Here is a 27,527-nt window from a genome sequence, read left to right as displayed (position 1 = left end):
GGGGTGAGACTAGGGGAAGCTATACCTTTACTCCCAAATTTAATTTGTCTGGGGAATTGTTACTTTCGAGTAGGGAGAATCTCAAACTACCAGGATGTGCATGGCATACATTTCAGTGATTTATGTAATAATTGTACTAATTTTGTGTTTCTGTTGTTCCAAAGAAACTCTTTCTCTTCTTCTACTCACTCATCTTGTTAATAGAAAAAAAATTTTAAGTCATTAATTAAGTTCCTTGTTGCCCATTAAGACTGCACCATGAGTATTGGAACAGAAATATTACACACCGGAAAGAGGAGGCAGGGGCAATAGTGTTCTCTAAGTTTACAAACATAGAATATACAAATGGACACAAAGAAAAAGAGAAAGGGGGTACAGGGAGGGAAGAAGGAATGGAGGGAGGGAGGTGAAAGAGGGCTCACGCTAATGCAGACTAAGACTGGCCTTCACTTCTCCAACAACATGGCCTCTCCTGTTCTCACTGCCCACAGGCTGTACCGACCCCCAGCTGGCCCCTCACCTCCACAGAGCTTTAAATTAAATCAAGACTGTACTCTCACTCTCTGTGGCAAAGCTCTTCTTCCAGACTTTATTTTTCACTTGCTTTATTGTGCTTGATAAAACACATAAATTGAGGGCCACATCCATCGAGTAGAATAGAGATTTGTAGACTTTGTCTTATGCTTCACCATCTCTGCACGTTTATTTGTCTCCTCCTGTCTGCTGCTCCTGCTTGTTACCCAAAACCAAAGGCACTCTGACCTTTTAATACCTCTTTGCTCACCCAAAGCCTAATGTTTCTAGTCACTGAATTGCTTTCCAAAACCTCTCTCTTCATTGATCCATCTCCATTTCTCAACTGAGTCTCTGTAATGCAGTGTTTCCTAACCTAACTGACATTTAAGGTAACATTCTAGGTTAGCCCTCCCTGGATTATTTGTACTGAAAGGGAATGTTACAGGAGATTCAGAGGAAGTCACCTCAAAAGGTGCATCTTCAGGTACTGTGACAGTTGGATGGGAAGGACATTGCCAGGTAAAAAGACTGTCTCACACTTGTCCCCATAGTGCAGGCCATCTGCCAGTGTATAAGGCAGTTCATGGGCAAGGGGCCAAGCACCACAGTGTAAGAATTTTTTGTAAATATGCATTTGTATTCAAATTTTTTCAGAAGGGTACTGTTATTGAGAAAGGGAAAGGGATAAAGTGTCTATTGCTTTACACTGTACAGTAACTTGCAGCATCTACTTTCTAAGATAGAGGCCTTTACATAACAATCATGGCCATAAAGATGTATAATACACAACACTTAAAGAACCATCTCCATTTAGATTTATTAGAGCAAAGGGCAAGAGAATGGCAGATATTAAAATTGTCATTTTACTGATGAGAACACTGAACTCAGAAAATATTCCCATCATAAAATGCCTTATTTTGGGGAAGCCCTTTGAAGACCACAGACACTCCAGAGACATGGAGGCCACTCCCCTACCACATGGCAAGTCCTCACCTCTGCCCACTTCCTGTCAGTAGGGGCCACTTAACACATTTCCTCATGATCACTGTTCACTGACCCAGAGTCTGGAGGCATTGCTTTGCTCTCACTTGTACAAAATCCACATCAGAACATGGTGGGAACTCGGTCACTCTGCTCTTGACCTCAGCAGGTACTGAGCTAGACCTTTCAGATCCCTGATCCCTCCCCTGGGACAATGTGTGCAGCCCTGGAGTCCTGCCAGTTCTCTGTACTTCAAAGTGGTGCCCACCCCACATTCACTTCTTTGTTTTACAGGAGTTTCTGATGGGTATCTTTCCTTTTTTTACAACTTTAAGTAGAAATAATCCATCCCGTAATCACAGCGTTATCTTTCTGCACATGCTCACCAGAGACATTCACTACCCTTGATTCTCTGGCAGAGCAGTTCCCATTCAAAATCATCTGCGTAATTAAATCAGAATACACAGCAACTGTATTTCCTAGTTTGTATACTTAAAGAATACATGAGTCACATTCGTAAATTCAGTGTATTTTCATTTTTATTTTCCCCACAAATTACTGCTAAAAGCTTAAGAGAGTGTGAGGCTCTTCTCTGTAGTATGTTCTCATTTATATCAATATACAAAAATCTTTAAATGTATTCCAATATAAAAAAATCTTTAAATGTATTCCAATATACAAAAAAATTCTTTTAATCGATGATCTAGTATGTGTGCCATGGCTGTCCCAGGGCTTAATGTAACCTGTTGTACACTTGGCCTCTTCTCCTGTGGGGCTAGAAACATGTTGCCAGAACTCTCAAGGGAAGGGGGACACTGTCAAGGCTGAGCACAGTTTCAGGGAGAACAGGCTATGGCCTCAGCATTGCTGAAACTGAGGCAGCAACCATGAGGACAGGGAGGGGCTAACAGGTGCAGTGAGAAATGCCTCACCTGTCATCTCTGTGCCTCCCAAGTTCACTGAGAGATAAACAGATTAACACAAATTTGTTTTCATCTAAATGAAGATATTTTGGTTTTTCGGCTTATTCTGTTTGTTCTTTTAAAAAGTGCCTTTCTCTAATGCAGAGTCAGAAAAAGAAAAAAGAAATGTAAGGTTATCAGTATTTTTAGTTGGTAGGGGATACTCAGGATTCATGTTAAGAAATATACTCATTACACAGTGGGAATAGAGAAAAAGTGGGTACATGTTGGGAAGCTTTTACCAGCAGAGCTCTCCTGGCCTCCAGAGATGAAAATAAGTCTATCAAGACATGATCTACTTGGGGAGGAAAGGCTGACCAATCCTTCAGAGGAGAAAGACCTCCAGCCTCTCTCTTAATGAGCTTTTATTGAGTTTAGTTTGAAAGGAGATGCATATCAAAGAAAGGTGGTGTGGTTTACAGACGACATTTCTGGGACCATGGGGGTCCTTTTGATTCAGAGTCTGGTAGATAGTGTGATGTCAATTGGCCATAAAACCTGGCAAAACAAACTTATTTTTGTACCTGGACCCTTAACATTTAAATCGAGAGTATTCCTAGCAAAGCTGGCTTCACAAAACTTTATGCATTGCTTCTCAGGCCTGATCCCCTCCCCCTCACCTGCCAGAAACCACTGGTTCCAGCACAGGGCTGCACCCCCCTTCAGCATTGTAATAGGCCTGAACCAGGTGGGGAAGCAAGGCAGCCAAGAGATTAGGAGACTTTACAGATAGAATGAGGACTCAGGAGGGGTGATGGTCTTTTGTCCCTCCTCCATAATCCCCTAAGTCCTTCCCTGATGACTCCTTCACAAATGTGCCTGTCTTAGGTCATTCCTTCCTTGCAAAACCTTACCCATCATTCACTATCCAGGTATCCTTCAAGGCCAAGCAGAGTGAAGTAAAGGGGTCAGAGACTGTGCCCCTGCTGGGAGGATAAGTTTTGTCTCCTTAGTGGCTTATGGTCCCAAGGTCCCCTAGCTGTGGGGGCTTTTCACCTGTCAGTGGGATCATAGCTCCTGAAACCAGGCAGGACAGTTCCCAACAGGTAGACAGACACATAGGGGTAAATCTCAGCAAGTCTAGACCGAAAATTAACATTGATACTAGAAAGAGAAGAGGACACTCAGGAACACAAACACGTTTCCCTGCTCTCTTGAATCAGGGGAGCACAGGGGATATGAAACAGATCCTCTGGGCCATCCATGGTGGAAACTCATTCACCTAAATCAGTACTGAAGCTACAGATGTTTCTCAGGCACTCAGCCAGACGCTACACATTTGAAACTCCAAGTGGTCCCATTAACTTCACTCTTAAAAAACTTCCCCTGAAAATTCCATTTTGCAAAAATAGGTTTTGCTGTTTTTCAAAGTTTTGCTTCTTTAATAAAAGCAATGTCTATACCATTATGTTAATAAGTAATAGTAAACTTCTTCCTGCATTATCTCAGTCAGGAGTATTTTCTCTTTCTGTTTTTCTCTTTGCTTTTCATGTTAACAGTATTTTTCAAATGTCTAGTGATCTGGATGCTTACTCATACTCAGTGGGATACAAATCTGAGATCTGAGAAAGAAAGATGACTCTAGTTCCTCTATTTTAAATGTTTGCTTCACTTCACTCTGAACTAAGCCTGGTATCCCAGGTTCTTATTCCTCTTTACTCAATATTGTCAGGAAAATATGCAGTTTTTTCCATGAAAGCAGTTGGGAAAGAGTGGACAGCTGACTGTTTCAGATCAGGATGGGAGGTCTGAGACTATAACTCCACCTCAGACAATTGTCCTTTCTACCTGATACCTTCTATTTCAAGTCCCGTTATGCCCAGGCCACACTCAGGTCTTCTGTGGGATCACGTACTCTAATCCTTGAGACTTTCGGGGCACCTGGATTTTTGATGCCATTTCCCTCCAAGGACCCTTAGGATCAATTTTCTTCCATTAGCCAACCAATCAAACTTGTCCATTCACTCTCAATTTATAAAATACCTCATCTTCTGTCACCCATCAGCTGCTCTGTATGTCCTTTGGGGTTTATAACTTTCAAAAAACCTTTAGTGTAATGTCAGAGTGTTCTCAGGGAGGAAAATAGGACAAATATGTCTTCAATTCACCGTAACTCTAGTCTTCACTGATTTTCCCCAGAGATACTATAACGTGCCCAAGGGCAGAGTCCCTGTCTGTCTTCATGTTCCTCCACATTTTCCTAGCAGATAGTGAGTTCTCATGAGTGCTCATCCAATGATAAGGAGAAATAGGATTAGTAACAAAACAAAAAACAAACAAATGAAAAAACCCAGCAACATTCAGTGGCTGGAAATGACAGGAATCTAGTTACTAGCCAGAAGGGGGCAGTGTTTCTATTCACAGTTAACCTGCAAGATTAGTTCAAAACTGAGAGGAACCTCTAGGGGATGACACACACAACAGTTGTCTTAACACCGCGATGACATTTATAGTGCTTCTCTAAGCCCAGGGGAATTCCTTGGAGCAAAATCCCATTTAGGAAATAATTCCTGTTGAAAGACTTCTGATGGAGATATTCATTGAAGGTTTATTAATAATCCTATGGATGCAGCTGACATGTGAGTATTGGGGCTTCCTAAATCTTGCACAGAGGACTCTGAAGGGGTGGAAATTCTGTGAGTGCAGGAGATAAGGTCTATAAAAAGAGGGAAACAAGGAGAAAGGTGGGGGGGTGGGGGAAGAAGGAAAGGAAAAAGCACTGAGGTAGGAGTGGGGAGTTAGGAAATAGAGTGTTGATCACAGCTTTGAGAAAGGCGACCTAAAAATGATCTTAAATACTTTTTTCCTCTTTGTAAACAGGGGTGAGTGGCCAACAGCTGACTCAGAGTCCGCAGTCTGTGTCCATCCAGGAAGGAGAGGGTATCTCCATGAGCTGCAGCTCTTCAGGCTCACTCAACACCTTGCAATGGTACAAGCAGGAAGCTGGGGAAAGCCTTGTCTTCCTGATAACCTTGTATAGAGGTGGTGAATTGACCAGCAAGGGAAAACTGGTGGCTTATTTTGATGGAACAAGAAAGAACAGCTTCCTGAACATCTCAGCCTCTGAGCCTGCCCATTCAGGCACCTACTTCTGCGCTGGGAGGCACACTGCTCCCCTAGCACCTGCAGCCTGCACTCAAACTTGCAGCCAGGACCCCAGTCCTCTGCTGCCTCTAGCTGCTGCTCCTCTTGGCATGAAATGTGGTTGTGCATACAATCCATGTCGCCTGCCCTTTCCTTACTGTGAATTCTCATGTATTCAGGGCTGTATCTTCCAAGCAAGAACATAAGAACCTAATAATCTATGGTATGCCAATAAATATTAATATGTACAGTAAATGATTAACTTTCTAGGAAAATGTTCATGCTGAACTTTGCTCAAGAAGAGATACACAAATTAAATAGGCCAATAACATGAAGTAAAAGTAATAAAAAATGACACCAAGATTGGAGAAATGTATCACTGAAGTTTACAAGATTTTCTAGAAACAGATGATGCCTATATTGTTTGAAATGGTCCTAGTTGGGTGGGTGGGCTGGAATGGGAGTAAAAGGGAGAAAACTGTACTTGAACAATGATTAAAATTTTAAAAAAGAGAAAAAAATAAAAAATAATAATAATAAAAAAGAAATGGTCCTGAGTATAGAAAAAGCTAAAAATATCAAGCTCATTCCAGAAGGTTGGTAGTACCTTGACATCAAAACCTACAAGAGCCCTGACTGATGTGGCTAAGTGGATTCAGCACCGAATTGCAAAGCAAATGGTCACAGTTTCCATTCCCAGTCAGGGCACATGCCTTGACTGTGGGCCAGGTCCCCAGTAGGGAGCATGCCAGAGGCCACCACACATTGATGGTTCTCTCCCTTTCTTTCTCCCTCCCTGCCCCTCTCCCTAAGAAAAAAATAATTTACAAAGTGTAGCAAATACACGTAGAAATTATATGCTGATTTCAAATATCTTGTACATAAGCACCAAAAGTCCAAAGTAAATTACTAATGAATCAAATTCAGTGTTTAAATAACATGTATATCAAATAATATAAAAATTATTCAATTTATATAATAAGGGAAAACATGTGATGATTTCAATAAGTAAAAAATAAGTACATGATAATTTTAAACATTTTGTAAGTTAACAAGAGAGGAAAGATACAGCAATTAATAACATATGTTGGTCCAAGACTGAACAAGTGGAACAACAAACTTACAAAGAAACCAGAATACATACGTATATGTGAGGGTTAGAATGAAATGTGGAATTATAACCAAAAAGGAAGAAAAATGAGGTTTTTTCCAAAAACGGTGTTGGTTCAATTGAATATCCTTCCTACTACCTCATGTCATAACAACATTCCATTTGAGATGTATTGCATAGAAATATAAAAAACAACATTCTAGGACTTCAGAAAATAATACAGGAGTGGTGTATATAACATTGAAGCAGACAGATATTCTTTTTTTTTTGGAAACTAACATCCTTATTTATTCAATGATGATATAATCATATATGTTCAATTTTTTTATTTTAATACAGTAATAAAATACAGTTCAAGTACAGTATTCTGCCTTTTACTCCCATCCTAGCCAAGCCCCCCAGCCTTTCCCACCTCCCTCCCATTTCCAACCCCCACCCCTGTTTTTGTCCATGTGTCCTTTATACTTGTTTCTGCAAACCCTTCACCTTTTCCCCTGAAATTTCCTCCCCTCTCTCCTCTGGTCACTGTCAGCCTGTTCTCTATTTCAGTGTCTTTGGTTATATTTTGCTTGTTTGTTTATTTCTTTGTTGGTTTTGTTGATTAGGTTCCTGTTAAAGGTGAGATCATATGCTATTTGTTTTTCACTGCCTGGTTTATTTTACTTAGCATAATGCTTTCCAGTTCCATCCATGCTGTCGCAAAGGGGAGGAGTTCCTTCTTTCTTTCTGCTGCATAGAATTCCATTGTGTAAATGTACCATAGTTGTTTGATCCATTCATTACTAATGGGCGCTTAAGTTACCTCCAACACTTGGCTATTATAAATTGTGCTCCTATGAACATTGGGGTGCATAGGTTCTTTTGGATTGGTGTTTCAGGATTCTTAGAACGTAATCCTAGCAGTGGAATTGCTAGGTCAAAAGGTGGATCCATTTTTAGTTTTCTGAGAAAATTCCATACTGTTTTCCGCAGTGGTTGTACCAGTCTGCAATCCCACCAACAGTGCACTAGGGTTCCCTTTTCTCTGCATCCTCTCCAACACTTGTTTGTTGATTTGTTTGTTGCCCATTCTGACCCATGTGAGGTGGTATCTCATTGTGGTTTTAATTTGCATCCCTCTTATGACTAGTGATGCTGAGCATATTTTCATGTGTCTCTGGGCCCTCTGTATGTCCTCCTTGGAGAAGTATTTGTTTAAGTCCTTTGCCCATTTTTTAACTGTTTTTTTTTTCTTCCTGGAGTGGAGCCATGTGAGTTCTTTATATATTTCAGAGATCAAACCCTTGTCCAAGGTGTCGTTGGCATATATATTTTTCCATACCATTGGTTCTCTTTTCCTTTTAATGGTGTATTCTTTAGCTGTGCAAAAGCTTTTTAATTTCATAAGGTCCCATTTGTTTATTATTTCCTTTATGACTCTTGCTTTAGGGGACATATCCGTGAAGATGTTGCTATGGAATGTCTGAGATTTTCCTGCCAATGTTTTCCTCTAGGACTTTGGCAGTGTTATGACTTATATTTAAGCCTTTTACCTACCTTGAATTTATTTTTTGTGTATGGTATAAGTTGGTGATTGAGTTTCATTTGTTTGCATGTAGCTGTCCAGTTCTCCCAACACCATTTGTTGAAGAGGCTATTTTTGTTCCATTCTATGCTTCTTCCCCCTTTGTCAAATATTAATTGACCATAGAGACTTGGGTTTATTTCTGAGCTGTTTGTTCTGTTCCATTGGTCCATGTGCCTGTTTTTATGCCAGTACCAGGCTGTTTTGATTACAGTGACCTTGTTATACAGTTTGATGTCAGGTATTGTGATTTCTCCTACTTTGTTCTTCTTTCTCAAAATTGCTACAGCTATTCAGGGTCATTTATGGTTCCATATAAATTTCTGAAATGTTCGTTCTAGATCTCTGAAATATGTCACAGGTACTTTAATAGGGGTTTCATTGAGTCTATAAATTGCTTTGGGTAGTATGGACATTTTGATGATGTTAATTCTTCTAATCCATGAGCATGGTACATGCTTCCATTTGTTTGTGTCTTCCTTAATTTCTTTCTTCAGTGTTGTGTTGTTTTCTGAGTGCAGGTCTTTTACCTCCTTGGCTAGGTTTATTCCTAGATACTTAATTTTTCTTGTTGCTATATCAAATGGATTTTTTTTCCTGATTTCTGTTTCTTATGTCTCATTCTTGGTGTACAAAACTACCTTTAGTTTCTGAGTATTGACTTTGTATCCCACTGTTTTGCCAAATTCATTTATTAGATTGAGTAGTTTTTTGGGGGAGTCTATAGGATTTTCTATATACACTATCATGTCATCTGCAAATAGTAATACACTTCATTATAAAACACCAAAATCCTAATAAGGTGGAACTATGTTGTATAGTTATTATCTGACACATTTCAGCTAGATTACAGTGAGAACTACATATGATCAACTGACACAGCATTCATCAAGATTTTTTTATTGCTGCTAGCCCTCCAAGTCCTTGCAGACTAATGCTCCCTAAAGTTAGGAAGGTGTTAAAGTTACAAAAAGAGCTATTTCTCCTGATACTTGATTTTAATGACTACCCTACAAGCAGAGTGTTTTTAATACTCTGTCTCTGTAGAAGAGTGCAGACAGTAAAGGCACTTTGGCACCTGAGTTTGTGTGAAAAGGTATTGCAATGGGGCACAGTTTAGATTTCAGTGCTCAAGACAGGAGGACATAGTGTGGGGAAAGGGCAGGTAATCATTAAACAGGAGGGAAGCCCTGTGCAGTGTAGCTCAATTGGGCATCGTCTCATGAAGCAAAAGGTTATTGGTTCAATTCCAAGTCAAGGCACATGCCTGGGTTGCAGGTTCCATCCCTAGTCCAAAGCCAAGAAACAGAAAGCCTGAACAGATTGATAATAGCTAGTGAAATTGAAGCAGTAATGAAAAACCTTCTGACACACAAAAGCCCTGGACTGGACAGTGTCACAGGGGAATTTTACAAAACAGTTAAGAAAGAGCTAATCCCTATTCTTCTCAAACTACTCAAAAAAAATTCAAGAAGAGGGTAGACTCCAAAACTCTTCTTATGAGGCCAGAATCATCTTAATCTCAAAACAAGATAAAGACACAAGAAATAAAGAAAACCTCAGGCCAATATTGCTGACAAACCTAGACGCTAAACTCCTCAACAAAATATTGGCAAACCACATCTACCACATTAAAAAGATCATACACCTTCATCAAGTTCATCCCAGGGATGCAAGGAAGGTATGATATTAAAAAAATCAATGAATGTAATACAACCATAATCAAAATGAAAGACAAAAATTACATGATCATGTGAATAGATGTAGAAAAAGCACTTGATAATGTATAGCACCCATTTAAAACAAAAACACTCAGCAAAGCAGGAGTAGAAGGAGCATACAATAACATGATAAAAGCCATATACCAGAAAACTACAGCCAACATCTTATTCAATGAGCAAAAAGTAAAAGCTTTCACACTAAGATCAAGAACAAGACACATGTGTACAGTTTACCACTTCTGTTCAACATAGTAGTGATAGTTCTATCCACAGCAATCAAATAAGAAGAAATAAGACATCCAAATTGAAAAGGAGGAAGTAACACTGTCATTGTTTGCAGACGGCATGATAGTGTACATAGAAAACCCTATAGACTCCACCAAAAATTATTCCACCTAATAAGTGAATTTGGCAAAGCACTAGGACACAAAGTCAATATTCAGAAATTGAAGGTATTTTTGGACACCAACAATGAAATATCAGAAACAGAAATCTGGAAAGAAAATCCCACTTTCAATAGCAACAAGAAAAATAAAGTGCCTTGGAATAAACCTCACCAAAGAGGTAAAAGACCTGTACTCAGAAAAGTACACAACACTGAAGAAAGGAATTAAGGAAGACACAAACAATTGGAAGCATTTGTAGCACAGCCATGAGGGGAGGGGAGGTAGGTGTGATGCAGCTAAAATGGGCACAGTTTCTTTTTCACTCTTTCCTGTTTCCTACTATAGTAAGAACCAAACAGAATTTCAAAATTTACATCTCAAAACAGTAACTTCTCACCATAATAAAGTATTCTCATTCTTATTACAAGAAGATATTGATTTGTTGTAAAAGCAAAAGCAAATTAAAGGAACAGCCATAGCTCAACCTATAGAAATTATCACGCTTAACTGCTTAGCATGTATACTTTGCATTTCACCTGTGTTCATGATCAGTGAAAAAGTAAATCTAGAGGAATGTGGGGTATTCACATTGTTTCAAACAAAGAAAAAGTATTTCTCAAAATCACTGCAGGAGGCTTTTATGTTCCTTCAAAAGTAGTCTGTTAGTGTAACAGAGGGGAAGAGTGTGGACCTCCTTTAAGTTACAATGTGTCATCTGTAGGCTATGCTAACCTCTACTGGTTTCCACAATATCCAAACCAGGCACCGGAGTATATTCTCTACAGAGGGTGGGGATATTCTGGAAAAAGAGACGCCAATTTTGCCAAACAGAAGTTTCATTCAGAGAGTTCAGCAAAATAGACAAATTTACATCAGAAATCTGGTGCCTGCAGACTCTGCCCAGTATCACTGTGTTCTGAGAGAGGCATGCTGGGAGCTCTGCACAGGCCACTGTGCACAAGCACCATGCAGGGCAGGAATGAGAGTGCAGCTCACAGATTCACCAGGACTTCTTTTTTTTAAGATACAGCATAGCAGTTAGAAGATATTGGAGCACAAGTGTCCTCCTCTAACTATATAACACCCGCCCCCCCCCCCCCCAAAAAAAAAACCAGCTTAAGCTTTTTAAGAATCCATTTCCTGGAATTTGAGATAATAACTCTATAAGCTGTTATGAGAAGTGGCTTTAACATGTAGGTAAAGGATATCTTTTTTCTTTTTCTCAATAACTACTTGGGTTTCAAGGGACCTTTTTCCCAGTATCTGAAGATCTCTTTTACACCATATTGGCAAAAACAATAATAATAATAATTAAAACCCTAAAAATACACATCCAAGAGCCAGAACTCTTTGACCAGGGATCCCCTATCATCATGATAAGGATTGAAGGGCAAGCTCAGCAAGTTCAACCACTAGAAGAAAAGGCATCCTGAAGCACTCATTCATTCCTGACCTCTTGGCCATGGACAGTTGGGTATTTCTCTTGATGTGAACAAGAACAGAAGCTAGTTCCTCACAAAACTAAAGAAAAAAGGAATAGGTTTGGAATTAGGTGGGGTGGTGGGGTGGTGAGGAGAGAAATTGCCAGGGTGACAATTAGCATGTTCTTGTGGCAGTTCTCACCTTTCCAGGTGGAAATGGGAGCCCAACTGAGGTGAGTGGAATCCTGGGCCTCCTGTTGCAATGATTCCACTCACACTTGTAATGCACAGCTCCCATCCAGTTGAGTTTAGAAAGCTAGTGTCTTTGTTTGCACTGGTGTTGGATGGTAGCTCCTGCATTTTCTGCTGTTTCTGCTCAGGGGCTATCGGCTCTGTTAGCCCCTGAAGAAACCACTAACACTATCATGAGATACCTGCCACCCTGTCTAGACAGAGAGAAGAACCAGAAGTAAGGAGCAAGAACCTCTCCTCCTCACCATGGAGCTGTTCACACAGAGGAAGAGCAGTCTCAACAACCAAAGAGACAAGGCCTGGGAGAGAGTGAATGGAGAGACCCTTATTCTCTCCCAGGTGGGAGAGAGCAAGGAAAAGGTGGGAAGAGAAATAAGAAAAAGCAGCATAACATCTGGATCACAAGCAGACCATATATACATACACTTGGATTTCTTTAGAATTGTTTTTGCTTGCATAACCCATGGAAAGTCTTGAAGAGTACAGGAAAAACTATAAACAACACATGAGCACAGGGATCTGTACATGAAGACTGTGTGTCTGAAATGGGATTATATCATAATCACATTTGTCACCCTATATCTAGAAAAGATACATTAGTACAACATTATACTGAGAAGTCCCCCCAATGAGATGCAATGCCCTCTTTATCATACCCTGAATTTTCATACCTGACTGGTCTTAATTTTTTATTTACTATTCCATTGAATTGACCTGTCTGCTTAGTTTTAATTTGCAATTAAGTTATTTTTTTCTCTCTCTCCATTTCCCAGGCCTGCCCCACCCCCCGACCTCTCTGTCTCTCTCTCTCACACACACACACACACACACACACACACACACACACACACACATTGTGGATAGAAAATGTGCTACTTTCAACCCTGGCTGAGTAGCTGAGTTGTTTAGAGTGTCACCCTGATATGTCAAAGTTGTGGGTTCAACGCCCATAATTAAGTGGAACAACAAGTCAGTGGTTCTCCCTCTCTCTCTTCATCTCTCTCTAAAAATCAATAAAAATAAAAATTTTTTAAATATAAGTGTTCTTTTCTTCCACATTTTCTTCTAACTGCTTTTTTTCATATGAATGACAGATTTTTAAAAATTGTTTCTTATATTATAACCAACATATTGGTAGTGATTTTTCTTCCCTTTTTTAGGTTTTTCTGATAATCATTTCATCTGCAAACATGAAGATATTTTGACTCTTTCTTTCTTAAAAGATTTTATTTATTTATTTTAGAGAGAGGGGAAGAGAAGAAGAAAGAGAGGGAGAGAAACATCAATGTGTGGTTGCCTCTGGCACGCCCCCTACTGGGGACCTGGCCTGCAACCCAGGCATGTGCCCTGACTAGGAATAGAACCAGTGACCCTTTGGTTTGCAGGCCCACACTCAATCCATTGAGTTACACCAGGCAGGGCTTAACTCTTTCTTTCAAACTGTTATGCTTCTCACTAGTTTCTCTGGGCAGATGGCATGACCTAGTAGCCCTAACACAGTGTTAAACAGTGGTGAAGATACTGGACATCATGGCCTTTCTCCTAACTTTAGTAGGAAAGGTTCTAGCATTTCTCCATAAGTGGGTGCTGAATTGGGGATGTGCATATGCATTTTATTTTAAGGAATTAACTATTAACTTTTTCAGTATTTTAACATAAATATTTTGTATTCTGTTACATGATTTTTCTACATCAATGGAATTGATCCTGTGGTTTATCTTTGTAACTCTTATGCAAGTTTCTAAGCTACTTATTTTTTTGGAGGAATTAAACTACTTTTTTTCAAGACTTACAATAGAGTTGTAGCATCAAAACAGTGTGGTTGTATTGAAAGGATAGGCATAGAGGAAAAAGAATAAAATAGAGTGTCCAGTAATAGACCTCCACATACATGGTTAATGAATTTTCTATCTAGGTGCCAAATTAATTCAGTGAGACAAGGTTGTCTTTTCAGTAAAGGCTTGGACAAGTCCAATACTTAAACAACTGATTTTACACAAGAAAAATCTATTTACCACCAGACATCTCATACCATACAAAATGTTAAGTCAAATGCATCAGAGAATTGAACATCATCACTTTCAGAAGAAACATAGGAGAAAATATTTGTATCAAACTAGGCAAAGATTTCTTAGGACATACAAGAGCAAAAATCATAAATTTTAAAAATCAATAAATTTTACATCATCAAGATATTATTCAAAAAACAAAAAGATAAGTTATAGATGAGCAAAACATTTTCAATATGTATAGCATATAAAAGCATTCCATCTACTTGATACAGGGTCTGACCCTGTATTTATAGTTGTGTGTATGCAAAACAGTTTATACTAGCATTATTATTATTAATTATTGTATCTTTTTAAAAGCATATATTTATTATTTCCATCATCATGCAAAGATTTGTTTATTGATTTTAGAGAGACAGAGAAGGGGGGAGAGAGAAACAGAGAGAGAGAGAGAGAAAAGCATCAATGTGAGAAATATCAAAGAGTTGCCTCCCATACATGCGACCACCAGGGACTGAATCCATAATCCTCACATGTACAGAACATTGCTGCAATCAAGTAAGTCAGCCTACCAGGGAAAGCTACTTACTCTGAACTGCAAACACTTTGCTTCTGTATTTTGCTTCTCTTTGTAGTAAAGGCAGATGCCTATTATGTACTGTTCCCAATACCTAGTTAATTTTATATGTGTTTTTCTAGTCTTCTCAGCTGTGGATGATACCGGCCAGCAGTATCCATCTCGGCTGCAGATGTTTGTCAAAACATGCTAAAAACATACACAGAGACAACCCGGTCCTGTAGGGGAATAGGGACAGAAGGGCCACTCCTCATGAGGGGAGCGCCTTTGGCCACCCTCTCTCCTGGAGGGCTCCATGGCTACTCCCTCTCGTGGGGAGGACCCTGTCTCCTTCTCCAAGCAGATTTTTATTGAGAAAACAGACTTAGTTTGTGGATTCACAGTCTGGCAGACAAGATCAAAAGATGTAAACAAATTCTCTACAAAGGTGGGGACTGAACTCCTACTGAGATTCTGGGCAAGGTTTGTGGTTTTTAACATATGAAAGAGCTACAAGTTCCAAAAGTTTCCTGCCTGTGCTTTTAAATTCCAAGATAACAACACCCTCCAGGAAACAGATCTCACAGGATCTTGCATATTCTATGCCCCAGGCCTGATTACCCCTGGGGTTCCCTTTTTCTGGTCTGGGCCACCCCTCCTATCTTGGGTTAACAGAGAAGACAAAGGCAGCTAGGAGACTTGGATTTCTCACAACTAAGAACAAAGACTCAGGCTCTGACAAAGCCAAAGGGGCAGGGGTTGATGTCCATCACCCCTTCATTTTCACAGCCCCGTAAGTTTCTTCCCTCAGGCCATCTCACATGATCTTGTCTGTCTTAGATTCATTCTCTTTCTTAGAGAATTGTTACCTGTCATTGGCTGATGATCATGCCAAGGAAATAAGTTTTTGTCTCCTTAGTGGCTCCTGGTCTGGAAGTCTTTCAACTCAGCATAAGTCACAGGGGGTTACAGCTTCCTGAGACCAGGCAGGGCAGCCCCCAGCACTCAACTTTATTATTAACATATTCTATTTTGTACATTTTATTGAACATCCCAGAGGGTTAAGGTAAATAAACATTACATAGTAGGTACTCAGCATTTATTGTTGACCTACTACAAACCGTGTCTATCATTGTCCTGGAAAATTGTTAATCACCTCTCACTAGGTATATTCCTGCTGGTAATGGTCTGGAATGTTAACATTGCCACATCTGAGACAGGGGAGAAGACAGTGTAAATGTTACTCCTTCCAAACAACTGGAACATCCCCTTCTTTAATTCCACACTCAAATTCTTTTCTTTGAAAACATTCTGAAGTATCCTCATCAGTAGAGAGAAAATCTTAGGACATTTAGAAGGTTTGATATCCTCTCTACAGCACCACACTTGAAGTGATTTCACACTGTTCTGATTGGGAAAAAGACCAATCATATGCCCAGGAAAGTGTAGTAACTTACAAACAGCCAGCTTCTCAGGCGACTACCCCAGGTGCCTGCTGTTTTCTCTCCAGCAGCAATGAGAGGACAGAAGAAGGTAGAGCACAGTTCATCTCAGGCCTGCACCTCTGAGAGGGTGCTGACTCCAATCTGAGCTTCGATTACACTGGGCTCCAGGGGCAAAGCTAGAAGGAGCAGCCTCCCTATTTTACATCACTTCATGTATGAAGAAGAATGGAAGACAGACATACACAATTAACAGGAAAGAAGATCACAGCTCTTTCCTCATCACAGACTCTCAGCCCCTTACCTCAGGCCCACAGTAAGAAATGAAGGGAGGGAAGGATGGCAATGGACTTGCTAGAGCCAAATTATCCAGGAAATGTTACTGAGAAAATGTGGTTATGTAGGTACCCAAAGTCATCAATGTGAGAGAACTGGATGCAAAGAATAGAAGAGACCTTTCTTCCTTAATCTCTCATCCTCTTGAGTCCCTAATCCTTGCTGAAAATATAGGAGACCATAAAACAGGGTTTCAGATATCTAATATGTAAAATATGAGAAATTACCAGATTTTGCACTGGTGTCCACATCTTGACATAAGAAAGACTCAGATATTTGCAAAAGCATTAACATCCTCAAAGTTAGCTGACACAAGCTTGATCTGTCAAAGCTGAGAATACCTTTTTTAAAAAGGCATTATAGTTTTCGTCTTTATATTTTTACAATTTAGGAGAGGTCTAACACTTTTCACTAATTTAAAAGAGTTCATGTTGAGAAATTTAAGAAAGCATGGTAGACCCTAACTATCTGAGAGAAACACCCGCTCTTTTCCCAGCCTTTTATTTATGCCCCTCAGAATGCAGCACAGAGTCATTCAGGCAAAGGACCCGCACAGAGGTCTGTGAAGGTGAGGAGAGTGAGGAAGGAGCACCAAGCACTAAGAGTATTCAGACAGTCATCCCCAGAGACCATTTGCAGACTCTGTTTTGTTTTCTATCTCTTTGTTTTCTTCTTTCTCCTCTCTGTATGTTCTAATTTCCTTTAACTTATCATAAAGGGTTACTTTGTAAGAGGAAAATGAAAGAAAAAAAATTGTAATAAAAAGTTCAGACCACATGGGGGCAGTGCTTCCATTGACAGAGGAGAATGGTTGGAAGCTAGAACTCTGAACAGGAGCAGCCAGAACACTTTCAAAGATGTCTTTGATGTGGCAAGCGAGTTTTGATTGGTTGTGACAAGAGAATGAAGATTACAAGGGGTGTCCTTACAAAAAGAAACACAAGAACCTGGAGCAGAGATCTAGGCCACTGAACTTGTCCAGTTCCAAGCCTCCTAACTGAATCCTCAGAGGCTCCAGGAAGAAGCAAGAATGGAGATTCCCCTGGGAGCTTCACTGATGCTCCTGTGTGTGCAGCTAACCTGTGAGTGAGGGGGAGTGGAGGGGGAGCGAGACGGGGCGGGAAGGGCCAAGAAAGACAAATGGGACCCCTGTGCTGATGAAATATACCAGGATTCCAGGGACAATCTGGTCTTTATTCTAAGGAATATAAAACAGCCAAGGGGAACAAAAAGCAGTTCCTTATGCACGAAAACCTCTTCCCTCTCCTGAACAGGGTCAAACCAACAAGCACAGGTGGAACAGAGCCCAGCTTTCCTGAAAGTCCAGGAAGGAGAGAGCTTCACACTGAACTGTAGTTACACAGATCGCAATTTCAACTTCTTCCAGTGGTTTAGACAGGATCCTGGGGAAGGCCTCAGCAACCTGATACAAATGCGATCAAATGAGAAGGAGAAGATCAGCAGAAAACTCACAGCCAGGCTTGACACGGAAAGCCAGCAGTTTTCCCTGCACGTGAGGGATTCCCTGCTCCCTGACTCCACCACGTTCCTGTGTGCAGCAAGCACACAGTGCGGCACCTGTCTCTGCACCTGCACCTAAACCCTTCAGAGCCCTGCACCGCCCCCTATAAGGGCTCCAGGACACTCACTGCACCTTTGCTCTGAGCAAAGGGAAAGAGAGGGGCTTTTTATAGCAAAATGTCAAATATTTTTTTTACTTAAAACGACATGCATAGGGATAGATAATGTTGTCAAATACCATCTGATGTATTCTGTTTCTCAATGTGAAGTTCTTACTCTGTTCAAACTGGTATAAAAGCCTGAGGTTTAATATCACAAAGGAGAGATCACTGAAAAGAACAAAGAGAGAACAGAGTAAAATTCTTGACATTGAACTCTCTTGTAGATTCCCTCCACATCAACAGACCCACTTTGTAACATGGAGGTGGAACAGTGGACACATGAACATTGGACATACTGACCCTACTGCATAGACTGTTATCCACCAACCACTAGTCTAACAGAACATGGAATAACAACAAAGACTCAGCTGAAGGAGAAGAGGGTGGGGAGCTATTCTTCAAGATGGTGCTAGGGTCCTAAAGCAGCCCTCAGTCAGCAGTGGACAGTGAGATCATGGGTTATTCCAGCTCCTTCACACCTCACCTGGGAAAACTCCAGAGGGCACGCTATCCTGAATCTCAGACCTATCCTGCTGGGTCTAGCTCTAATTGTCCACAGTAATAGCTAATCAATGACAACACCCTGCATTGGCTTCCTTCCCTTCCCTCATTCACTTCCTACTATTCTTTGATAGAATCACTTGCATGCAAACTGCTTATACAGATCCTCATATTAGAACTGACTTTCAGAGATCCAAAACAAAGATATAGGAATTCAAATCATAGAACAAGAATGGAGATGATCTTGAAGAAATTCTGTTGCCTCTTCTTCCATTGCTATCAAACTGGGTTTGGGGGCCCAAGACATTCTTGCAGCCTCATTCAGGGCCAGTCCCAGCTCTCACTACTCCCTGCACACTTGAGTGGAGAGGCTAAGCCCCTAACCACTGTGGCACTGAGGACCATGCAGCTCAGAGAGTACCCAGTGCAACAGGACCCCATCAGTATGGCTTAGGGCCCAACTCTGGAATTAAGCATCTCTCTCAATCCCTCTGGAAATGCAAACTTCTAAGGAATCATGGTATGTTTTCTTGAAAAAAGGTTTTGTTCACAACATTGTCTAAAAATGGAATGAGAAGTGAGAGCAACTCTTAATGAGTAGATTGAGGTAATTTAATGCTGATGAGAACTCTTGCAATAGTTACATCAGTGTTTCCTGAGGCAGCACCAACAAGGGCTAATTTTCTTTAAGTGTCTGTGGGAAATAGGCTCAATGGAGATGAGGTGAACAGCTTCTGCTCTAGTCAGTGTCTTTTCAGTCATAAAAACCTTTTTTCATTCTTTATTTTGGAAAATTATAAAAATATAAAATTTGAACACATAAATAAAACAAATGTTTTCTTATTATCCATAATTAATTTTTCATATATATCATAGTTTCTATGTCATATTTATTTGAAAAAGGAAAGAAAACAGAGTTTTCCATTGTTGCAAATGAAACCCTGCCACTTCTGCTCAACATTGCAGGTCCTAACTCCTCTCTAGGATTAGATCTTATCAAAAATTAATTTGCCATCTCCTTCTGTATTTTCATTCTAGAATACAAGAACTCAGAAAACATTATTTGCTTTCATTTATAATTATAATCAAGAGTGTATTTTCTGAAAGACCAGAAAGTGTTGGGAAAACTCCTCACTGAGACACAGTCCCCCTCCCACCTGTGACACTGTTTCCTGTCACCAGCACAGAGAAGCACCCAGACCAGACCAGAGCACAGACTTCTCACTCTGCAGGAGAGCTGTCAGCATGATGCCTGCTGCCTTGCTGTGGGCAGCCATGGTCTCTGCCTGTCTGGGTAAGGATGGTATGAGTCTTTATTTACAATGTTTTCTCATGGGGCTCAGAAGCAAGAGGAGATTAACAGCACAGGACCTACATGCCTCACAGAGCCCAGCTATGGGGAGCCCAAAAGCTGACAGGTTCTACCTGAGGTTTGGGTCAAGAAGAGAAAGGTGCAGGTGGGGATGGGAACTAGCTGTGAGTCTGCCTGCTCTGTCTGTCTGGTGTCCCACCCAGTGCAGTCAGTCCTTTCCGTCTTCCTTCCCACAGGATCCAGCATCGCCCAGACAGTCACTCAGCCTCAACCAGAAATGTCTGTGCAGGAGACAGAGACTGTGACCCTGGCCTGCTCCTATGACACCAGTGACAGTAATTATTATTTGTTCTGGTACAAACAGCCTCCCAGTGGGGAGATGATTCTCATTATCCTCCAGGACGCTTATAAGAAACAAAATGCAACAAATAATCGCTTTTCTGTGAACTTTCAGAAAGCAAGCAAACACTTTGGCCTCAGGATCTCAGACTCCCAGCTGGAGGATGCAGCAATGTACTTCTGTGCTCTCAGTGGGAGCACAGTGAGATGAGTGACAGGGAGAGGTGTACAGAAACCTCAACCACAGCACTGGTGTCAGTGGGGAGGGAAGAAGTGTTTTGGGAAACAGGAACATAGAAAATCATTGCCCTCTTTTGGAAATAAATGCTCTTTCTATCTGAACACAAGATACGAAGAAAGATGAATGTCCACAAGCTGTAATCCTTCAGAAAACAAGGGCATGTGTAGTGTCTTCAAATGTTACAAGTGTCTTCATAGTTATATTACATGTAAACTTCATACCTTTATATGGTGTATGTGACAGATTACACTTCCTGAGCACTTACTTTTTCCAAAACATCTTTATGCTTTACCTGGGAGCTCATACTTCCAGGAATCCTAAACTTTACCATTTTCATAATTGAAGCTTTTGTTAAAATCATATTTTCAATTTTATTGTCCCATCCATGTCCCAGACTGAATCTCCACAGAACAAAGGACCCATGTTTCAACACAACATGTGTGACAGTGGAGGCTTAACTAGGAAACGATCTCCTGGTCCAGCCTCAAACCTAAAAAATGAGCTATGCCCTGGTACCTAGGGCAGATGATTTAGAAGAAATGATGGAATGGCCTGTTAAAGGCCCAGCTAAGAAGCCACTCGGGGCAACTCTCTTAGTGATTGGAATGCTGTTCTGCAGGAAGCAATCATATTTATTGAGCCAATGGCTGACATATGGGTACTTTTATCATCTAACCTAAAATATACAAGTCTAGAAACTAACAAATGAATGTGGACTGGAGTCTGCCGATGTCACTCCCATAACACATTTCAGAATTTGTCATCTCTTTCCCACAACTTAGGCTCTTTTGGATTAGGTCTAGTTCTAGTTCCCAGAGGATGAAGGCTGTTACCAGGTTCACCAGAAGGTACAAAATTTCTTACTCTTTCTCTACACCCTTTTTGGGAGATCCTAGCATATCAACCCCGAGTCTTTCCCTATGCATTTTCTGACTCTTGCTCCCTAAGATCCATTTCCATATAAAATAACTTCACCGGAGTCCTTCCTTCACAGTCTATTTAAGGAAAAACAAAATTAAAATAGAGATTCTTTGAAAACTGAATAGAGAAATAGCAAAAGAGTTCTAAGTGAACCTTATTGATTTCTGGAAAGAACAGAAGGGAGCTTGAGAGATTAATTGGTAAAATAGAAGATGTCACCTTATCTTTTCAAATAATGGTGAGATAGATCACAGTTACAAAACTCCAATCTCTGTAGATGTGTGGGCATTTCTTTTGACTGCACAAAAACTTTACTTAACAAATCTAAATTTTCTGCATCTGCTCAACTTCTACCATTTTCAACTGCATTCTTCCTTCTTCCCAAAATATGCCTCTATTCCAGTCAGTCTGTTCTTCTTCCTGACGCATACACACTTCAAGCCCTTGAAGTTCTTTTCAGGGTATTCCACTCACTCAAATTTCCCTTTCATGTGCATTTCACACTGGTCAAATCATAAAAACTTTAAAGCTCTAGCTTGTCCAAGGCTTCTTCTCTAGACGAGAATCCTTGAATTCCTTCTGTTCCAATGTCATACATGAATCTGAACCCAACAATCTGATTCTTAGTGACTCCCCTTTTTGAAGCATTTGCTATTGTTTCAAGTTACCAAACTCTCCTCCCCAAATACATTGCAGACTCCATAAGCAGTCGCCAGCACCATCCTGGCACCATCAGCTGTGTCACTGGGATCTCCAGTTCTTAATCCAAACCCACGTGGCACCTTCTCCTGGCCCACCAGCAAGAGTCCTTTCACCCCTTTCCTTCCCGCAACGTCTCTCCTGCACTCTTCCAAAATGCTAAGAGAGAGCTCTCCATCACTGCTACATCTTGCTTTTCTACTTACTAAGCCATGTAGTTAAGGCAGACCCAAAACCATGGAGTTAGCCCACAAAACAGCAGGGTTAGCTCCCCAAACCACAAAGATCCCCCACATAGCTGCGGCACCTGGTTTTAAATGCCTGCAGGAATCTTCCTCTGCATCTTCATTTCCGAGTCCTCCTACAATTGGCTACACCTGCCAGCATTCCCATATTTTTCCAGGTTTTCTGGGCTGCCATAGTAAGTCTCAGCAGGTGTGCCCTGTGGCATGGAGCCAACCATCTCCAAGCTCTCATGCAGGGCCTATAACCAGGGGGAACTGCCTCCCAGTTACCTCAAGGGTCAAAGTCACTCCCATCTTCCTGGCTCAAAGCATGGCTACAGCTATTTAACATATCTATGAAGTCAGCCAAAATTATAGGTATGTTAAATAACCATTTTTGCAGTTGTTTGTAAAACCACTCATATGCAAAATAACTCTCAATGACCCTCTCCTGGATCCATGTGTCCTATCTCCCAATTCAGACTTCTGGGGTGAGGACATCTATATATTTTTAATATTTCCTGGACACCCCAAGTTCTGGACCCCGCCACAAATCCTTCATTGGGGGGACCCTGGTTGCACCCTGTTATATCCTTCATTTACTACTTTGTTCAACTCCCTTCAGTGTATTTGATCGTTAATTTTATTTTTATTCAAATGTTTGTATTTATATCACCTTCTTCTTTGTTATGTTTAGAAATGCCATTGGAAAAAGCTTATTTCCAGTCATGAGTGTGCTGTCTCCCCATGAGCAAGTCATGTTCTTTCCACCTCACATTAGGATCCTCATCTGCGTGAGAACAATATCTCTCATCCACCTCTCCTCTTTCCTCACAAGTTTCTCTCATTCAATCATTCAACAGATGTTTACAAAGTACCTGTTAGAAGCTGGATAGAGAGCTTTGAATCAAGAAAAAATTTCAGAAACTTGCTGCATGTGGACTAAAGGGGGCAGTGCATCCTTTCATGAAGATGAATAACTTCAGCTAAGAACAGGGCCATTCAGACGTGAAGCAGAAGGCTCTGTGGAGGAGTATGAATGAAGTGGAGGAAGCTGAAGTCAGATTGACAGCTGCCTGGGCAGGAGACAGGACCACCAGTCTTCCCAAGAGAAATGGACAGGCTCCTGGGGGCTTTGTTGTTGCTTTTCTGTCTTCAGCCACACTGAGTTTGGGCTGGGAGGTTTGAGTAGAGTAGGAAAACTTCAGGGGACACTACAAGGCTGAGAGATGAGATAGTGGGAGAGTTTTGCTTTTTTTTTCCCTTTCTGGACTGTGATAGATGATTTTCTGTTGGGATTTTAAACATTAAATGTAAAATCTGATATTCTCTTTCCACACTGGGTGAATGGTCAACACCAGAATGATGAGCACAACAGGTGAAGCAGAATTCTCCATCCCTGAGTGTGCAGGAAGGAGGAACTTCTATTCTGTGACTACGATAATAATTTGCATGGTACAAAAAAAATACCCTGCTAAAGTTCCTGCATCCCTGATATCAGTAAGTTCAGTTGCAAATAAAAAGGAAGATGGAAGATTCACGGCCTTCCACAACGTGAGTGCCAAACACCTCTCTCTGCACATTGAACACTTCCGTCCTGGAGACTTGGCCTTGTACCCCTGTGCAGCCAGTGCCCAGTGCTCTGCAGGCACCTGCAGCCTGTACTCAAACCTGCAGCTGGGGCCACACTAACCCCACTTTGGGGTCTCACACTCACACACACACACACACACACACACACACACAGACTTGCTTCCATTCACACATGGCAGAAAGACAGTGTGGGCTTTAAAGTTGGTGAGTAACCTGAGTAGTAAGGAAGACTAACACATAGCAAGTCCTCCAAATGAGTTGAGAATGTTCCCTGAACCTCAGGGTGTCCAGTAGTCTCACCATGCTCATTGTTCACTTTGAGAGAGAGGTTCCTCTGTAGCTGGGACAGCAATTGCTGGTGACACTTTGTTCCCACTAATCCCTGGAATGAAATTACCCTGTTTCCCCTCTATCCTTGGGGGAGAGATGCATTTGGGATGGGGAACCAGGGTTCTAATGCAAATTTTATCAGTGAGTGTTTGTGGTCCTTGGAGTACCAGCAATCATGTGCTTCATTTTTTGTACAATAATCCATGAATATTGTTTCAGACTGAAGTGACCTAGATGGACAAAGTTATCTACATGAGATTCCCTCTTCCTACACATGAGCCTTAATGATTGTGTTAACTAATAAAAAATATCTTGACCTTTTATAGACTTACTACCACTGTCAACTGGTATTACCATTGGCAGTAGTATTAGGCAGTCCAATGTCTTCATTTGTGATATATTGGTTAGAACTACATGAAACCTATTTCCTTATAGTTCAATAGCTATGTGATTCCATTAACCTGAAATGTAGTGACCACTGGTTCTATATTTTCATTTATGGGATGAATAGAAGGAAAATAGACACACTGAATTTCTATGAAAATTATTTATTCTTCATACCAGAATTTTTCTCAGACCCATAAAGATAAAATTTCAACCTAAAAGACCCCAGATATGAAGGAAAAAATGAGAAATGGGAGGAAACTGCCAGTGTATATAATGTCTGTGTAGTATAACATGTATGTGTGTGTAACATATTTAAAGGAACTCTAACTACTTTTCACTGAAAAGCTAATAGTGTTCTGAAGACATCTTCTTACGAATAAAATCCTGTGACCATTGAAAGTGGTCCCTGAGTCGGGAAGCTCTACATGCTTCCCAGGAGACTGTTGCAGTGGTCATTCCACTTTGCTGGGCTCAGAGATCCCAACTCTCTGAAACCACGAGACACCCCATCACAGAGTCAACACAGATGTCATTGGAGGGACTATCTACGCTACTGTGATGTAATGACTTCTTACCTTCTGGAAGCCACACCAAAGGTTGTTCAATTAAGCACCCATATCTCCCACTGTATCTTTAGCCTTTGTTATAATAATGGTGCATTACTTCCAAACTCAAGGCTAAAACAATAAATCATGTAACTTATAAATGTGTGGACTGACAACTTAGATGGGGCTCAGCTGAACAGTGTTTCTGTTAGGGTCTGAAGAACAGTGCCCTGTTAGGTCTGAAGAACAACTGGCTGTTGGCAGTCTAGAATGGCCTCGTCTGGGATAAGGAGAAGTCCTCCAGCAGCCTGGGTCAGGCACACTCTCATGGCAATCGCGGAGCAGCAAGGGCAGGAGTTGAAACAGGAAAGCATCTTCTCGACCTCTGCTTCCCTCATAAGCTGTGAAACAAATTGGCCAAAGTAATGTCAGTTTCCTACATATTATATCACAAGAGATTATACATATATCATCTGTATTTATGTGTATATACTTATTACATATATATTTTATATAATGCACATATACATAATATATATGTATCCTACAATAGCAAGAACTGTCAAAGTAAGAACAATATGATATGATATAATGATATATGTTATTATATAGCAAAGTATTTATCTACATGGGTTATTACATATTTATTACATTATATATTGTAAAATAAATTCAATCACTCTTTACTTTTTATGTTTTCCAACCTCTCCCTATTTCTAATATCCACCCATGTGTTCTTGCAATTATAGGATATCCATCAGAGTCCCTGCCTCTGATCAGAAAGAGTCACTGAAAAAGGATCTAACTTGTCTCCCTGCCTCCCACAGGGGAAGAAGAGAGGAAATGAATTCTCAGTTACAGGTGGATGGAGTACACAGCTACTGCGCATTAATATCTGGTTCTCTCTCCTTCCAGCAACCAAGAAAGACAGCATGTCTCCTGAAGATTGACATTGTCACAGGCCTGCATGGGCTAAAGAAATGTGGGTAGAAATGGCCTGTTCCACTTCATGAAAGAGCATTTAATTAGCTTAACTTTCAGTCTGTACTTTTTCTGACTGTGCTGACTGTTGAATTGTTCATCGATATGAAGGTTCAATTGTTAGTCATCACACACAATATAACTGACCTGGGGGATCACCTTGACTCTAAATGAGCTACCATGTACATGCAACAAATGAACCACTGTTTTTCCAACCACTGAGATTTTAAGGCTGACTTTTATGACAGCATCACCTATTACAAATAACATGACTGATGCCCCAAACTTAATAAATACAGGGAAAAAAGAAAGAAAAAACATTTTATCAGGACATAATAACCTCTTTTTAAAATTTTGTACTGATTGATTTTAGCGTGAGAGAGAGAGGAAAAGAGAGAGAGAGAAACATCCATTTTGTCCCCCTTATTTATGCAGTGCCTGGTTGCTTCTTGCATGAGCCCTGAGCAGGGACAGAGTCTACAGTCTTGACTTATCCGGACAGCACTCCAGCCAGCGGAGCCACCAACCAGGGCAGGACCGAATGTTCCTGATACTAAAACCTGAATAGAGCAACTTTTAAAATATAGGATAACCTCACTCAATGAACATAAATTCAAAACTTCTAAATACTACGAAAATTTGGCAGAAATTATAAAAGGATAATATATTATAACTAAGCTGGCTTTCATGTGATGTTTAACATTTTAAATCAATCAAAGTAATAATCCAAATGAATAAAAACATCATTTACAACATACACAAAGTTACAATGTATGCTAAATATTCATCCATAATAAATAAATAAATTGTTAACAAATCAGAAATAAGACAAAAACTTCCTCATTCTGGTAAAGGGTACATGCTATAAACACCACTTGTCCATGAAAACCACAGGAAAATACTAATCCACCAATATTCATGACTTAAACAAAAAAGACATAATATAAAAGAATTGGTGAGAATATAAAGAAATAAACCCTTTCTTAGTCTTTTACCAGTGTGTAACATGGTGCAACTGCAAGAGAAAATGGCCTGAAGTTCTTCCAACCATGAAACACCAAGTTATTACATGGCTCAGCAATTGCAGTCATATGTATGTGCTCAAGAGAAATGAAAATATCTGTGCACACACAATCTTGTCCAAAAACATTCAACCCCCCTGTGCATCAACTGATAAATGAAATATGGTACAGCCAGACAATGGAGTATCATTAGGCAACAAAAAGCAATCAGTACTCAAACATTCTACAACATAGATGAATAAGTCCAGGAAATATTATGTGGGAAGAAAAAAGCCAGTTCCAAGAGCCCACATGTTGTATAATTCCATTTAGAAGGAATATGCAGAATGGTAAAGTCTATAGAGGCTGCTATGCTCTGAATGTGTAGCCCCCAAATAATTGTTAATAATAACTAATTGTGCCCTAAACC

The 27,527-nt window shown here is 40.4% G+C and overlaps 1 gene segment (V, D, J or C); it reads left to right on the top strand.

Moving 5' to 3' along the window:
* The first annotated feature begins 19,769 nt into the window (after positions 1-19,769).
* On the top strand, positions 19,770-20,386 carry LOC123826709. The segment is given in 2 exon segments: positions 19,770-19,818; positions 20,073-20,386. Coding segments are annotated over 2 exon segments (363 nt in total).
* Positions 20,387-27,527: the final 7,141 nt, after the last annotated feature.

This window comes from Phyllostomus hastatus, unplaced genomic scaffold, assembly GCF_019186645.2.
Source record: "Phyllostomus hastatus isolate PE091 unplaced genomic scaffold, TTU_PhHast_1.1 phas_contig_846, whole genome shotgun sequence".
Classification (NCBI taxonomy): domain Eukaryota; kingdom Metazoa; phylum Chordata; class Mammalia; order Chiroptera; family Phyllostomidae; genus Phyllostomus; species Phyllostomus hastatus.
The sequence above is the reverse complement of the archived record's forward strand: the minus strand, read 5'-3'. Positions and strand labels throughout refer to the sequence as shown.